Source organism: Mixophyes fleayi, unplaced genomic scaffold, assembly GCF_038048845.1.
Source record: "Mixophyes fleayi isolate aMixFle1 unplaced genomic scaffold, aMixFle1.hap1 Scaffold_37, whole genome shotgun sequence".
NCBI classification, from domain to species: domain Eukaryota; kingdom Metazoa; phylum Chordata; class Amphibia; order Anura; family Limnodynastidae; genus Mixophyes; species Mixophyes fleayi.
The window spans coordinates 1332050-1348169 of NW_027447687.1; the positions used below are offsets into that span (position 1 = coordinate 1332050).

The 16120-nt window shown below is 40.0% G+C and overlaps 1 protein-coding gene across 1 annotated transcript; it reads left to right on the top strand.

The window, feature by feature from the left end:
- The first annotated feature begins 13002 nt into the window (after positions 1 to 13002).
- Positions 13003 to 15372, top strand: LOC142132781 (protein THEM6-like). The gene is made up of 2 exons (XM_075194443.1): positions 13003 to 13580; positions 14736 to 15372. Exons 1-2 carry the CDS (start codon positions 13074 to 13076, stop codon positions 14847 to 14849), a joined length of 621 nt encoding a protein of 206 aa, XP_075050544.1. The 5' UTR covers positions 13003 to 13073; the 3' UTR covers positions 14850 to 15372.
- Positions 15373 to 16120: the final 748 nt, after the last annotated feature.

A 16120-nucleotide genomic window follows, 5' to 3' on the forward strand; every position in this document is an offset into this window, starting at 1 on the left:
GAGATGAAAACTCGGGTGTATCACTCTATAGACTGCTGCAGTAACTGGGACACTTCACTCTACAAGATGATCAACGCCTTTCCCATAAATTCCACCAGTCCCTTCTATGGTAAGCATCCCAATTGTGAGTTCAAGCATTTACATGAAAACAGTCTGGGAAATCTCAATAAAGCTTGTATTGGTTTATTGCAGTTGGCACATCATGTTCAGGTTATTATTGCAGAAAAAAACCCAAAGCAAAACTTGAAAGCACTGTGGAGTGCAATAAACATGTACGTGATTTGCTTTGCAATGCTGTCCCTTCCTGAATGATCAGAAGAACAGCAGAACTGGACTTTCTGCTTAACCCACTCCTTGCCATGGGCATATCTGTCTCAGCCTCACCGAGATATCATCTGCTAATAAAAGAATCTAAGGGAGCAATTGAATAACGTGTGAAACTGAGGATCAGAAGGCTCCTGTTGTGTCCTGGGGCCATAGAGACAAACAGAATGACCCCATGGTGTATTAGCAATGTGAGGTCACAGGATTGCAATGCACCTGCAGAGATTATGCTTAGTGATTCATGTAAAAGAATATTGAACTCAAAAGAATAGTGCTCTGATATGGCAGTTACAAGAATTTTCCATCTTCAGAAGGCTTTCATTTATTAGTTTGTTTATACTTTTCTGCAACTTTTACAAAATATTTTTCTAGCTTTACTCTGTGCTTTTTAGACATACATTAATATTATAAAGGCACAGTTAGTTTTTTCTTGCCCTTGGATATGACACAGTTCTGCTGTGCCGGAGAGCAGGTTTGTGTTATATCCTAAAACAACAAAGAATTAACTCTGCCCGATTACATAAATACATGGATAAAAAGCACAGAAGTAAGCCATAACGATAAAGCATCATATTTAGCAAAATTGCTGGAAGCCATAAAACAAGCCAATAAATTAGAAATCATCTGAAGGTGTATCCATCCTTTAAGTTTAACATCTGCCAAATAAATGTATGTAAATGTATATTCGTCAAATTTTCTACATGCCACAAAAGAAAAATGGCAAAAAGTGGTCAAATAGTCATGAAAATAATGATAGGGCATTAACAGCACCAAAAAAATTTCCTACAAAATTTCAATATAAATCACTTAGGAAGCTAGGCAGATAGTTCCAGTTATGCTTTTCCTTCGCTGTTCCTCGCTATACTATAAATTAGCATTTTCTAAAATTTATAGTCTATGACCAGAGATGAACAGAGATGGGGGGACGACGATGAACAATTCATTTTGCCACGTGGTGTGGTTGGAGGAAGGACTGGGAACATGCAAAATTTTGCAGCCAAAGGCAGGATGAGGCAAATATTCTGAGGAATGGTTTTAAAAATGTCACTAATCTCTAGTTAATAGGTTGGTGTATTAGTGTATGGGATGGACACATGAGCTGTACTCATAAAATAAACATTTAATTGTATCTCATAATAAGTAATAATACATTTTTAAGATAACATATGCACTTAAAAACGTAAACCGTTGCTACATGGTGGGAATGTCACATACACAGACATAATCACCAAATGCCTCCTCCGACATTCACTGAGCACCTTGTAGAGGTGTAAGCAAAAATAATCAAAGTTACATGTGCTATAATATCTAGATATATGTGCAGGAGCACATAACGCAAGACTTGAATAGGACCTCACGTTTAACTGAATCTGCCCCCGAGATTGGCAAAAAAATAAAACTGTTACCAATGCTGGAAAGCTGAACTCACGAAAATGAGTTTGACCCCTCAACTCGTAAATTTAGCCTTTACTACCTCTCCCACGGGGGGAAGGGGGGATGATGGAAGTTAACTGACTTGACTATTCAATTTTTTTGTCAAATAATGTCAGTATACCAAATTTCAGGTCAATTGGATGAGCCCTTTCTGAGAAAATAGTTTTTTCCACACACACACACACTAACGCACGCCTCTACACATGTGTGTTCATGAGGTAAAATTACCTCACGAAAATGAGTTTGAGCCCTACCAAATTTCAGCCCTTTTTGAATTTTTTTTCCCAAACACACTAAGAATTTAGTAGGTCAGTGTATAACTCTGCCCAGCAGGTGGCGCTGCAACTTGGTGTTTTTTTTCTCACACACACACAGACAGACGCCACTAAGCATTTATATATTAGATTCTTGAGCTTTTCTTTGTTATCTATTTATTATTATTATTGTGATTCAAATTAAGATAAATAGAAAATAAAATAAGCAAGCGTGTAGTCTACCATTTGTAAATCGTTTTTTTTGTTTTGTAAATATGAAAAGGTAGTTGTTTTTTTATTTATATGAAAAAGTGCCAAATTCTGTACAGCCCTAAATGTTCTATGTAACATATTTACCTTAAATTTGCTCTCAGAATGTAAAGTAAAATACATTGCATTTTACACTCCAATCTACTTCTCTGAAATAAGAGGGGAACAGGTGACCCTATAACTCCTTATAAACTGTGAGATGTTAAATAGCAGAGTATAGTAATCTAACCTGACTTTCTTCAAATTTCTTCGTGTTTAAATTTTGTAATTATGTATTTGTGCTATTGAGTTCAATAATTGCAGCTAACTGACAGATTCCGCAGACCTCACACAGTTTTCAAAGCGTAGCTGGAAACTTAAAACGTTGAACTAGTTGGAGGAATGAAGTCAATGAATTGCCAATTAATAAAAGCTTCCCTTTGATGGCTTCTCGGCAACTTGCTGTCACACCATGCCATAAATTTGCTACAACTTCTGGGGTTTCCGTGTATACCCTGTGACATGGGAAAATGTGGTACAGGGCTAAGCCCCTGCCAATAAACCAATCAAACTAGCGGACTGATAATCTCCCACACTCGGCTGTTTAGCTGCATGCGCCCAACCAGAAAGAGTTTAATTTGTTCCGCTAATGACACAGAAAAAAAAAAGCTGCCGACTTGCTTTAAAATTCACTTTGTGAAATCTGAACTCCGCTAGGAAACTTGTAAGTCATACCAAAGTTCCACTATACTGTAACACTGAAATCAGGATTGTCCTCACAGGCAGAATCACTCAAATGGATCCATCACCATCAATGAGCACATTCTCAATGATAGGTTACAAACACCAGGGAAGCTATTTCTTCAAGAAAAGCTTTCTCTATTGCTTTCAAAACTGACCACTGTCCCAGTCTGTTCTTCTCAATCTTAGAGGACATTACACATACATGTAAGTTACACACAATTATGATAATAAACACATGCTTAAGATGAAGATAGTCATTAGCCATTTTCTTTATATACTGTTTTGCATAATTTTTGTTAACCATATCGGGGAAAATTCAATGCGGCAGAAGGTGACTCTGGAACATCCATGGAGCCACGATGATATGGCAGAAATCTGCACTCATATTTTCTTTCACCACATAGAGGTGTACAGAAAAATGAGAGAATATCACTACCGTAATGCCATCCCCATTGTTGGGATGTTCAGCTGCACCTCGCGCCAAATTGAATCCGCCCTTTCATTGTTAGAGATAGAGCAATTCATTTGGTTTCCATGGTTCAGTCTTAATTGCCTATCACTTTACTCTGTGTGGCCAAGACTAGATACTTCTGCTCTGACCCACTGAATGTTGGGTGTGATGCTCCTAACTCTAAATGATTCTACCCAGTAATAAGGTTTAGGCAATCTACATACGGGCATTAAAAAAACAACACTCATTTAAGTATAGGTAATGAAATTAACATGTCTGAAAGCTATGGTGCAGCATAGTACAATAGTGTTTTGACAGGTTCAAGATGATCATTCCCATAGAATGCCATTACATTTTGCTGGATGATAATGATTGTGATGGCTAGAGGGAATTTTGAAATTGATGCGACATGTGTACAGGTTTATTAGCTTACTTTATTTTTTGGAACCCCGGTGTCACAGAGCGTGTACCTGACTTTATTAATATGCATTAATCATGCTTGATTAAAATGCCCATGTGTCCAGGAAGAAGTAGCTCTTTTGTATAAGCCTACACAGACCTCTATTTTAGGTCAATTTGGTCCTGACAAAATCCCCACATACAAAAGTGCATTTTTTGTTGGCTAGTTCAAATATGGGCAGTAAATTAATAGTCATACTTAATCTAAATATTATTTTCTAGTGTGGAAAATATCCAGGTTGAATGATTCGCCTGATTGCCCATGTGTGAGGCCATCATTTAGCCTAGAAGTACAGACCGCCATTGAAAGCCTTTCAATCAAGTTTTTCAGACCTGTTACTGTACAACCAGATTAATGCAATATAGCTATTTAACTATATACAAATGTTACTTTTTGTTATTGCTTAACTCTCCTCTTACTATTCATTAGGCTCCAATCGCGGCATCTCTATTTAAGATACTGAAGGTTACACCAACAAAATTAAGGTCCAAAGTCGAAGCTGAGGTCTCTAACCTTGTCAATGAGTACAAGGATCTCCTGAAAGGTGATAATAAACATGAAAAGGAGGAACTTATGGATGAGATGAAATCTCTTTTGATGCAAGAACAGGAGAAATTCTGTGCCGAATACTCCAAGCGCTTCACAAAGTGTGCAATAGGGATTGGTTGTGCAGTGGGGGGTGGAGTCCTGAGCTTGGCTGGAGGTATCGTAGGAGCTGCTGTGGCTGGAACGGTACTTGCTGTCGAGGCAGCAGCACTATTGGGCAGCACAACTGCGGCAGTGGTCACAGGTGCAGTTGGAGGCTCTGTCACACTGGGGGCCATTGGAACCGGGGTGGGAGCTGGTGTGGGTGGTGTTATAGGACATAAGGAAAATAGAAAAGAAGAAGAGTCCGAGCATGGAGGTAACACTGGGTCATCTGAAGACAATCAGCAGCTGTTGGACAAACGAGAGACAACATCCCAAAAATAGCAAAAACCATTGATTGAATTTATGATTAATAATGGCGAGTGCTTCTTTTTCAATACACTTGTATATGTTTTTGTTTTTTTTGTTTTTTTTTACATCATTAGATTTATATTTTGCAATGGATGAATTCTGGAATATAAAAACCTTCATTTTTAAACAGAGGATTCCTGGGATGTCAATGGACAGAAATCGTATGTCCTATTTCATGACCGCCAGAGTATGAAAGTACTCGCTAAGGTCACCATAAATAACAGCTAAATATATATTTTTCAGAGACACACAGCAAAGAAGTTGGGCAAAATGGGAACATTGTAATTGCTTGAACAACCCTTTGTGGTCATGTACTAATCCGTATAACCTGGCAATTTCTCTGAATGTGTAGCCAGCCGTCCTCTGTCTACTGGATTATGAAGAAAGTGATTCATCTATTCTGGGTGGAGTTCTCTAGGATAAAATAAATGACACAGTTCTTAATTTTGTTCAGTGTTACCTGGAGGCAGGTTGTCCCCTTAATGCTCCAACCCTGCAATCATCTCTTCTACCACATTGTGTGAAGTTATCATTACCAGTACAGGCAGGTGTATTTATATACTTGTATGTGAGGTACATTTACTGCCTAGTGATATAAAAATATCCCTGTGAATCACTATGCAGCCAGACTGAGAGATTTCGGGTCCCGGTGTTCATGTATCAGATCACAAGTGTAGATGAAGCTGGTTAATCTGCTCCATGTTATATGAAGTGATGGAGTAGAGAGAATGAGAGAGATCTCGGAGTTCCCAGAAAAGGGACATAGCGGCCTTCATAGTAAGATATATGCTGCATTTCATCTACTGGGAAATGCTCTATTTAGTCCATAACACAATTTGTACAAGCACTTCGTAATGGGAAATGGGATATGTTCTGTGTTTATAATTGATAAATATATTTATGTATACACTTGTAGTCATGTCATTATTATATATATTGGTAGTACAGGTTATTGTATGAGATCAGTGCATAGTATTAGTAACTTCCACAAGGTACAGGGGTGTTTACATTAATAGATGATTAACCTCTGAAGATGTCTGTCGAAAATTGTCCTTTATTATGTTATTTTTTTGTTTGATTCTACCCCCCAAATGGGAGAACTTGGGATTCTGCATCTATGGGGGAACCCACCAGAAGATGTATGGATGCTATACAAAGAGAGGTTGTCCCATCGGTATACACTGAGGTGTATGACACTGTATATAAAATGCTGAGTGTGCAGCTGAGTACATGAAGTGTGGGGGATTGGTAACATGCAGCGGAGCACACAGAGATTGTAGGCACTGCCTGGGCAGCGCATAGCGTGTACTGGGGTCCACAGATGGGTTGGCAATGTTGGTACATGGAGGTGTTGTTACTGGATGAACAGAGTGTAACATGCAATAAACAAATGGATAAAATGGAGTATATCACTGTGACCCTGTAGAACAGAGATTGGCAGCAAGTGTAGCAGAGTACAAATACAGATGGCGTTAACTATCAGGCGGTATTGGCACAACCAAATACACTGTCATGGAGTCTAAGACTTCATCAGGGTCCTTGCAAGAAAATATGGACTTCACTCAATAAGGACCCAGGTCAAGGCCCAGTGTAGCTGGTTCCCCCCATGAAAGCAGCAGAGTACTTCGCTGACATGAGGACTCTGCCAAAAACACTACAGATGGAAATATGGGTAGGGGTGTGCTCAGGCACTGAGGAGGGCGCTGTGCTGGTTCTTATAGTGGCTGGTTGATTAGTGATTCCCCGCATGTGTCGTCAGGACTGGAGGTTAGTGGCTAACACCTGAGAGAGTTGTTATATCATCTCTAGTCTGAGACTGAGCCCAGCTGGGTTTTGTTAAGGATTTTAATTGGAAAGGCCAGCAATCAGTGGCTGCTGAGTGTTGGAGACCTGCGAGTGCTGTCTAAGACTGCTGGTACTGACACTAAATCCTTTCCTAATGTAACCCCCTGCCACTGTGTGTGGTGTTGAGGTTCCCAGGTTAGGCAGTGCACCTCCTTCTCAGCCCTGTCTAGCTCCTGATGTGGATGTAGATGACCAGAGCATCCCCGCATATGCAGGTTATCTTTACACAGTCTCTGTGAAGATGTTGGGACACAGGTGATGTAACTTGTGGTGCACTGCAATCAGATGTCTGAATAATGTGGGTGCTAGACCATCTCTATATTGCAAAATAAACTCTTTATTTACATGCCTTCTTCACTCCAGCACATTCTGAAACGGTTGCAGTGATAAAGTAAATATGTACAGTTCCTATATAGATCTCCTGCACAGTTCTTAAGAGCTACATGGACAGAATATAAATGGTACAGTCACATCCAAAATGGTGGCTTTTTGCTCACCCTCATCTCTATCACATCAGTGTTCACTCACCTCTACTCTGCAGGGGTATTACCTGTCATCCTTCCTTTGTGGAGGTATTATCTCTCACCCTTCCTCTGCGGGGTTGATATCTATCTCCCTCTGTGAAGGTAATATCTCTCTCCCATCCCCTGCGGTGGTAATATCTCTCTCCTGTCCTCTGTGGGGGTAATATCTCTCTGCTGTCCTCAGTGGGGGTAATATCTCTCTGCTGTCCTCAGTGGGGGTAATATCTCTCTGCTGTCCTCTGTGGGGGTAATATCTCTCTCCTGTCCTCTGTGGGAGTAATATCTCTCTGCTGTCCTCAGTGGGGGTAATATCTCTCTTCTGTCCTCTGTGGGGGTAATATCTCTCTCCCGTCCCCTGGGGGGGGTAATATCTCTCTCCTGTCTCCTGGGGGGGTAATATCTCTCTCCTGTCCTCTGCAGGGGTAATATCTCTCTCTATAACTCCAGCAGTGGTTGACATCTGACCAGCAGGGTTGTCTTACCCCTTTTTGCTCTTCATATCTCTCTCCCGTCCTCTGTGGGGGGTATTATATCTCCCACCCCTCCTCTGCTTGGGTAATATCCCTCATCCCCTTCAATGTTTGCTGCCTTTCCTTTCTATCATCCTGTCACTTTCTGAGGTAATTTATCCCTGAAATCTGCCCCATGTCACTAGTATTCTGTCTGTGATGTTGTACTATGGCCCCTAGTGGCAGCAGGCAATGGACCAGCTCCCAGATTACAAGGGGGGTCCGAGGACCTTCTCCCCTCCGTCCTGGAACCCCGGCTGTCACTCTTAGATTGTCCTGCTTCTTTTGATTCTTCACAGTCTTCCTAAATGCTTATTTACTAATTATACTCCAATTCAAATTAGGAAATATGCTCAGTAGAAAGGTATTGCTCAGGTTTACTCTTAAGATATCACAGGTAGTAAATGTTTCCTATCATCTCACGGTAAGAATACCTTACTGACAGCAGAGAACATATATCAGGATAAAGATAATTACACTGATCTCTTAAGGACACCTAGGCAGTTACTGTATCAGCTGGAGTCTACACCTTCCACAGTCTCCCACTTGTATAATCAACAGGCTCAGTATAAGAACTTATTTTGTACATGTTTATATAAACATAAGGACTTGGAATCCAGGAAGATATATAATTATTTTCAGGGATTTATAGCACATTGGCACTGAGCCCATTTGTACCATATTGGTTTCTGCTGGTATACACAAAGCCCCATAATATCATTAACCAGGGCCACCCATTTATGAAAAATGAGGCCCACCAAAGTCATCCAGGATCTAGCCACAACATCCAGATAAAGTTATTTGTTAACTCAATATAATCCTAAGAAACGCATACATCTAGGACCATTTCAAGTACACATGCTGTACAAAGAGTACAGTATAGATACTCTTCTGTGTCCTATATGTATGCCTTAATTATATATGAATTTTACACATTTGGTTTGACGTTATATAAACATATCATATATACATATAACCATAAATTAATGTTGTATAGCCAGGTTTCGGGGTGATTAACAAATTACTAAACTGTAATGTTATAACTGTAAATATGATTTAACTATTTATTAAATGCTATTGATCATTTAACCCTCATTGAACGCAGTAGACGATTTTACAATGATAGAACTATATAGCAAATTTAACTTTGGAGATAACTCGAGCCTTCCAGCAATATTTTTTAATATATGTGATACAAATCACTATAATCTTTACAAGATTTTTTTGTTTAATATCATTAATGTTTCGCCTGAATGCGTTCAGATTTTCTTTCAGCTTTGCCATCTTTTCAGCCTCACCTGTTGCATCACCGGAAGCCAGCGAACTATTCATGTTTGACCTCTCCTTCCGAACTGTCATCTGAAATGACAATGGTGTCTAAATGAAGAACGGATTCGAAAATTTAGTTAATTTAACAATCCAATTTGACACAACTACTACTATTGCTCACCTTGCACAGTGCTGGAAATCACTTTGTGCTGATGTCCCTCCTGGATTTGTCCATGTATGCTGCCATCATGGGTCATACCAACGAAACTATAGATGTGATATATTCACATATAGGCACAGGGCACAGCTTACCTTTTTTTTAACTCTTTAATGATATTTTATTACCTTAGGTTCCTTTTTTATTGCCACAATTCCTATGTCTCTATTTTCCTCTTTTATTTCCAAATGGGCTATGGCTTCTTCTCTTTTTTTTTCCTATGTTGATGTAGCCAGTTGATTACATATTTTTTTTTCTCTAAATAGATTGCACTGTTTTACTAATCCCTATTGATCGTTATTGTTATCATTAATTACTAACACTGTTTACTAACCACTTTTACAAAGCTTTAATTACAAGTTTTAATATTCATTTATATTTGTTTCAACTTACCTTGCTCCTTGTTCTTCAAATCTCACCATCGCTTCTGTATGTCAAATTTGCCTCTTTTTTTCAAAGTTTTTCTCGAAGCTTGTTAATCAACTTCTGCATTATTATTTCCTTTTAACCATTTATTTTTTTGTAATTTTTTTGCGTCAATGGTAGTCATGTTGGTCCAGCACTCTGACAATAATCTCCTTCTCTCTCTTACTCGTTGGTTTGGCTCTTTTCACCTCTTCCAATGGCACCCCTTCTTCTCCTTCACCTTTCTCTTCAGCCATGTTCTCTACAGCTAACGATAGATTAGCTCATCTCTGTTTATCTAGATAATTCTCTTGCATACGTGGGTGTTACCAATTGGTATGGACCAATCACAGCAGCTTTAGCTGCAGAGCGGAGCATAGTGGGCGAACATTAATTTGCCATTAGCGTTCATTCGTGATGGTAGTTTCTGCTCAGCATTGATACTAAAGTTTTGGTACTTTCTGAACTGATTACACACATTTTATTCCTATTTTCAATGCTCCTATAGCAAAGTAAGTATTTATTACATGTGACTTTGTTCAGATCTGAGTTTTGCGTAGATGAAAATATTACAAGACATGTTATGTTTTATCAGAGATTTCTGGATAGAACCATCGAAACCTATCTCATGCTCTTAAACAGGATATATCTGCAATCTGCTATCCCTGAGGAGCCATGTTTCTGCAGTATTATCCAGAAATCTCTGATATTACAGGGTCTCATTAGCTGTCTTCCCACTGCCAGCATTGTCCACTGTGATTGATAAAGAATCAGGATACAGGAAGCACATTTAAATGCGTTCAGTTTAAATCCTCTAAGTCCCCAACAGCCACATCTGGAAATCATTCATTGCGTGGGCACACAGTGAGTGTAACAGTGCAGACTAGATCCAATAACGTCTGCTGCCTCAGATGGCCTGATAGGGAAATCAGTCGTGAAAGTGAAAGTTTTTATAGGAAAGCGAATGTTAGGTTCACAGCATTATCCAAGATTAGTCTAGTAAAGCATTGACATGTATGTTATATATGCGAAAGTTTTCCCATCTTGTTAGTGTAGTGGAGTGTACCTGACAGTTTTGCACTATGTAAATATAAAACAACTTTCCATGCCCCCCCCTCTACTCGGGGAAAAGAATAGAAAAACCTATGCTACAGCTCTCATGCTCTGCGAACGTTTGTGAGGCAGGAAAGCTTAATGTAGGGGGCTGCCTGGGAGTTTAGTTCAGAATGTGGGATGACTCTCAAATGGAATGAACCCATTTGCCTACAGGGCTCTCTGTTTTTCTATATTCTCTTCTGAATGGAGGGAGCATTTAAAAAAATACTATTTGTTAAACTTGCGTAATTCACTAAGCTAAACAACAAATGATATCAAATATTTCCATTTCTTTTTAAGAACTATTCCTTCCCCATGCCTGTTCCAGTGGATGGGGTACTGTTTCTCTATTAATGTAAGTCAGCATTTCAAGCAGGTCGCTTTTATAGCAATCGGATTATATATGTCTTTATACTCAGGGGTAAATGTACTATGGTCCAATTTTTTTCAACTCGCCGGAAATCGGCGAGTTTACAGCTAAGATTTAAAGTGGCGATGGCTTGTAAAGGCAAACTTGCCTTTACAAGCCATCGCCGCTTTAAATTTTCAATGCAAAGTCATCGATTTACAGCGAGTTGAAAAAAATCACAGCATCATACATTTACCCCTCAGTGTCGTTATTAAAAGCATCGGATTAACCATTACCACCAGTGTCAGTAATATGTATTTCTGACTTGTCATGGAAGAGGTATTAGAGGACTTTTTGCTGGATTGTGTGGACAGATTTACCTCTTCTATGTAGCTTTAAAATATTATGCTGGGTCAGGTGTACAGGTCGCATTATTAGATTGATGTGTCATAAAGATTAAGTAGTAACAAGTCCTAAGTGACAAATAATTTAAAGATATGCAATGGATGGCCTCATATTCACTGTATTTTTGGTCTTTTTATTCCAATATATTGCAGTATCAGTTTTTTTATATATGTACTTACAAGCTTTGTATAAGCTAATAAATTGTTAGATACCAAGCTTTGCGCTATTTCTGCACTTTCCATTTTGTTATTGTGTTTTAGCAGGATCCAGAACCTGCGCAGATCCCTTTCTTGTTAGTCAAAAGCTAGAATCTTCCTGTATCAATGTGACAGTAGCCCCTCCCCCCCTCCTCACATTAGGTCAATGCCCCCATCACATATAGTCCTGCCCTCACCTACACAATCACACGGGTGGACAGGTCACTGCCTCCTACAAGATTAGCACACTCACCTCCTAAAATACATTTTTTTAGCCCTATTTCATACACAGCTGCTCTGTGATCTGCTGTTGTGTCCACAGGAAGTTATTCTGAGACACTCTAGATAGTAGTCACAACCTAACAATGAAAAAGCAGTTTTTCTGGGCTTCAAGTTCACAAACTAATAGAATTTTGTTAACATATGGACTCTAAGTCATACGTGGAGACACCATTTAAAGCTCAGGTCCCACCTGTATATCCCTAGAACTTCTGAAATCTTGAATGTGTGACCACTGTTTCGATAAAATGTCTTTTTACTTTGTTTAGCAAACTGTAGTGAACAGGTTTTGGTCTAGGTACATTACAAACAAGAACTGACTGTAAAATGAAATGCAAAATACTGGATTTATTCCTTTTCATTATCTTGTTTAACATTTTGTATTATTTTCAAATGTCCCAGAAGCTAACACAGCTGGACCTGTATTTATACATTACATGATCACTGTACATTATTAGTTGATTCTGTCACATATATTCATGTGTTTATGCAAAAGGGTGTGCTGCGACCATTTGTGCCTGGAAGAGAGATTATGAGCCCAACAGACTCCATAATGCGCCATGCTCTCTCCCGGACGGCTTCCTCGTGGGCCGGTCTCTAATACCAGAGGAGCTGTAAGGGGAGGGGCCAGGGAGATTTTTTTTCTACACACTTAGTGCATATGGTACCATGTAATGTGTACATAAAACAGGAGTCTAGAACCAGGTGACTCTATAAGGCAACAGCTAAAAATACCTGAACTCCGTTCCATACATTTGTTTTGAGTGAAGTTGGTATGAGCCTCAGGCTTGAATTGTTCTTGTGGGGAAGGCAAGGACTATGGCAATGCTCACAGACAGACAACACGAGAGAAACACAGGATGGAGCATTGGTAGAAAACATGGCACTGGCTGCATCAATGGTCCATCCCGTGTCCTCCAAATTATTCTCCATGTGTGTTATGCTTACAGGGCTTTGCAAGGCTTGTTTGAAATGCATATACATAATTGCCGTATCGTCTTCTCCTCCTACAGGTCCTACACATTAAGTCACCTTATCAGCTTGGATAGACCAACGCCAGGGCCATGTGGATCGTGGTGCTGGTTCTCGGCCTGACTGCTGTCTTGTTTTCCCTGCTGGATGTCTGGTATTTTGTCCGTGCCTTCTTGGCGGTCCTGAAAGCTCGCCTGCAGCCCGTTGTGAAGGACCTCCTGAAGGAACATACGTTCTCCGGCCTGGTTCTGCCCCATGACCTAGACTTCCTGCTGCACATGAACAACTCCCGTTACCTCCGTGAGGCCGACTTCGCCCGGTTGTCTTTCTTCACCCGCAGTGGGCTCTTTGGGGCGATACACTCCTTAGGAGCCGGCATGGTGATGGCTGCTTGCACAGTGCGGTACAGGCGCTCACTTTGCCTGCTGGAGGCCTTCGAGATCCGCACGCGCCTGCTCTGCTGGGATGACAAGGCCTTCTACGTGGAGCAACGCTTTGTAGCCCCATCGGATGGCTTTGTCTGCGCTGTACTGCTAAGCCGCCAGCACATTCTGGGAAACTCCCCCGATAAAGTGGTACAGACCATGTGTAAGAGAAAGGTAAGGACTGTGATGAGTACAATGTTATAATATAATGCAAAGTTTATTTAGAACACTTTGATCAAGGCGGAGAGCATTTAAAGATCTCAGTACAAGCAATTGAGTATATGTTGTAGGGGTGGTATAATAATCTTTGCATGGCAGGGGAGCTCTAAGAAATAAATATAATATTTACAGTAATTGTATTCTAGGATTGAGCCGTTATGAGAAGCTCAACTATAGACTGCTTTAGTTGGTGAACATGCGTGTGTTTTTAGTGTATCGTACTTGGTGCTGGTTTTACATTCTTACATATTTCTAATGTAAAATGTGTCCGCTGACTTTTGTGTGTTGTCAGAACAGATCTGATTTCCTAGATACCGTCTCCCAACTGGACACTGCAGTGACAGTGGCAATGACCCTCCAGCTTCTGAACTGTACAGGGTCCAGGCTCTGATTCAGTTAATTCCCAGCACCGCAGCTTCAGTGTATGAAATTAGTGTACATGTCATATTATATATATATATATATATATGCATAATTTTAGCATGGACATGACCTGCACATACTATATCCTGCAACTTATATTATGTTTAACTGTTTAATTCCTAAGTATGAATATATGTTGTTATGGAAACAACTTTTTTTTTTATCATGTATCGCTCGTCCTTGTGAATTGGGCAGAATAGGACATTCTGTAGACAATCATGTCATCATAATGCTCACAGCAGTGCAGAGTCAGACTGCCACAGTCACAGACTGAGAGTTATATAGTGGAAGGAGCAGGGTCCTCAGCCGCACAGAGTATATCAGGAGATGAGTGATGCATTAGTGAATACAGGGCTGCATGTGACAGGGGCAGTGACATGATGTGAGGAGGGAATAGAGGCAGCAGGAAGCCACAGACTGATAGTTATATAGTGGAAGGAGCAGGGTCCTCCAACAACACAGTGTAGTCACGTCTATGATATATCCCCAAAGAGCTGTTTAAGTCAAAATACTCCCGTTGGTTATAATGCTATCCATCAGTACGGTCTTCTTTCACGTTTTTGGATGTATAAAATTGCCACGAAGGGCGCAGAGGGTGAATATATGCAGCAGCTGGAGAAGCTCAGTGTGGGGTGAAGACCGATGGTTCCTTTTGCTGTAAAACGTTTCTTTGTGATGTCTCCTCAGGTGGAGTCTCCGGAGTTCCCAGACGAGGTCCTGCACTGGATCGATTACAATGACAACAGCAGCCAGAAGCTGAGAGCAGAGAGTGGGGTGTCTGACAGCAATAAAGATCAGTAACGAAGCTGCCCCAACCCTGGTATCTGTCCCCGTTACACCCGCTGAACCTGCATAGGGCCCAGTGCAGCTAGTTTAGGATTGTTACCCAGTTCTAGAAGTGTTAGCTCTTTGCTCCAGAACTGTATGATGAATTCTGTATCATTCCCTGTCAGTGAAGCTCAGGTAGAATGATGTCTGCTTTATACAGGGTACTGTGTAATACAGGGGGAAGCTTCTCCCTATACGAAGAAATGTATCTTAGTATTTTGTATTGTGTATTTTATTTATTTAGTAACAATGCATGTTCAACATCCAACACACTGCAAAAGCACCGCATGACAGCCCTGCGTCATGTTACATAGGTGTACATCTACAGTCATAGCTCTTCTTGGGAACCTGTGGTTTTATTACAAAGACCCATATAGATGAGAAACGGGTTTTACGCTAACAACTGTTATACCAAAAACATGAAAAACACAACATAGCATGTGATTGGTGGGTACAGTCACATGGGCCTGATGATATCCCTGTAACAGCCTGGGGGGAGGGGGAGGGGGGGGGTGGGCAATCAGTTATTGTTGGAAATAAAATTACAGTTACTTTCAATAGAAGGAATGTCTTTAACAATGTGAAAAAAGGGAGGGGTACCAGCAGCAATGTGAGTAAAGACAGGGATAATATTTAAATATAATTCTACAAATCACTTTCCCGAGCGGTCTTACATTTGCTGGATGCCAATGATATATCGCCAGAGACCTGTTTAAGTCACGATACTGAAAGTACCAACTGTGCAATAGATAAGGCACCTAAAATGTATTACTGTCCAATCACTGATGCTGAGGAACGTAGCGATACCTGTAAGCCATGTATTGCTAAACAGAAATATGACATTATTATTGTATGAAATGTTTACATTTATATTAAATATTATTTAATATATTTATCTTGGCTTTATGCTATAAAAAGTCATCCTACTAAAGAACCTTTTTCTTCTATGTATTTATTACTATGAATGGATGTGGCTCAGATAAAATCCAAATATCATTCATAGGCTCCAATTGAACAGGTCTCCTTGGAGCAAACCAAAAAAAGTAGATTGCTTGTCTATCATTAAACAAAGCATCTCCCAAACACAGTAGTACCATTGTTTTATATTTTTACTATTCATTGTTTTATGTGCCTGTTGTGCATGGCTTTAAAAAGACAGCCTGGTTTGAAGGGATTTTCACTGTAAATATGATTGTGTTTAATCCCCTCTCTGTTCCCAGTAATAATACTTTTATACAGCCATA

Bases quoted from the DNA above. Each gene is read 5' to 3' on its own strand.
- LOC142132781 (XM_075194443.1), top strand. From the start codon at position 13,074: ATGTGGATCGTGGTGCTGGTTCTCGGCCTGACTGCTGTCTTGTTTTCC. The intron at 13,581-14,735 runs GTAAGGACTGTG...ATGTCTCCTCAG, and splicing joins AGACCATGTGTAAGAGAAAG to GTGGAGTCTCCGGAGTTCCC.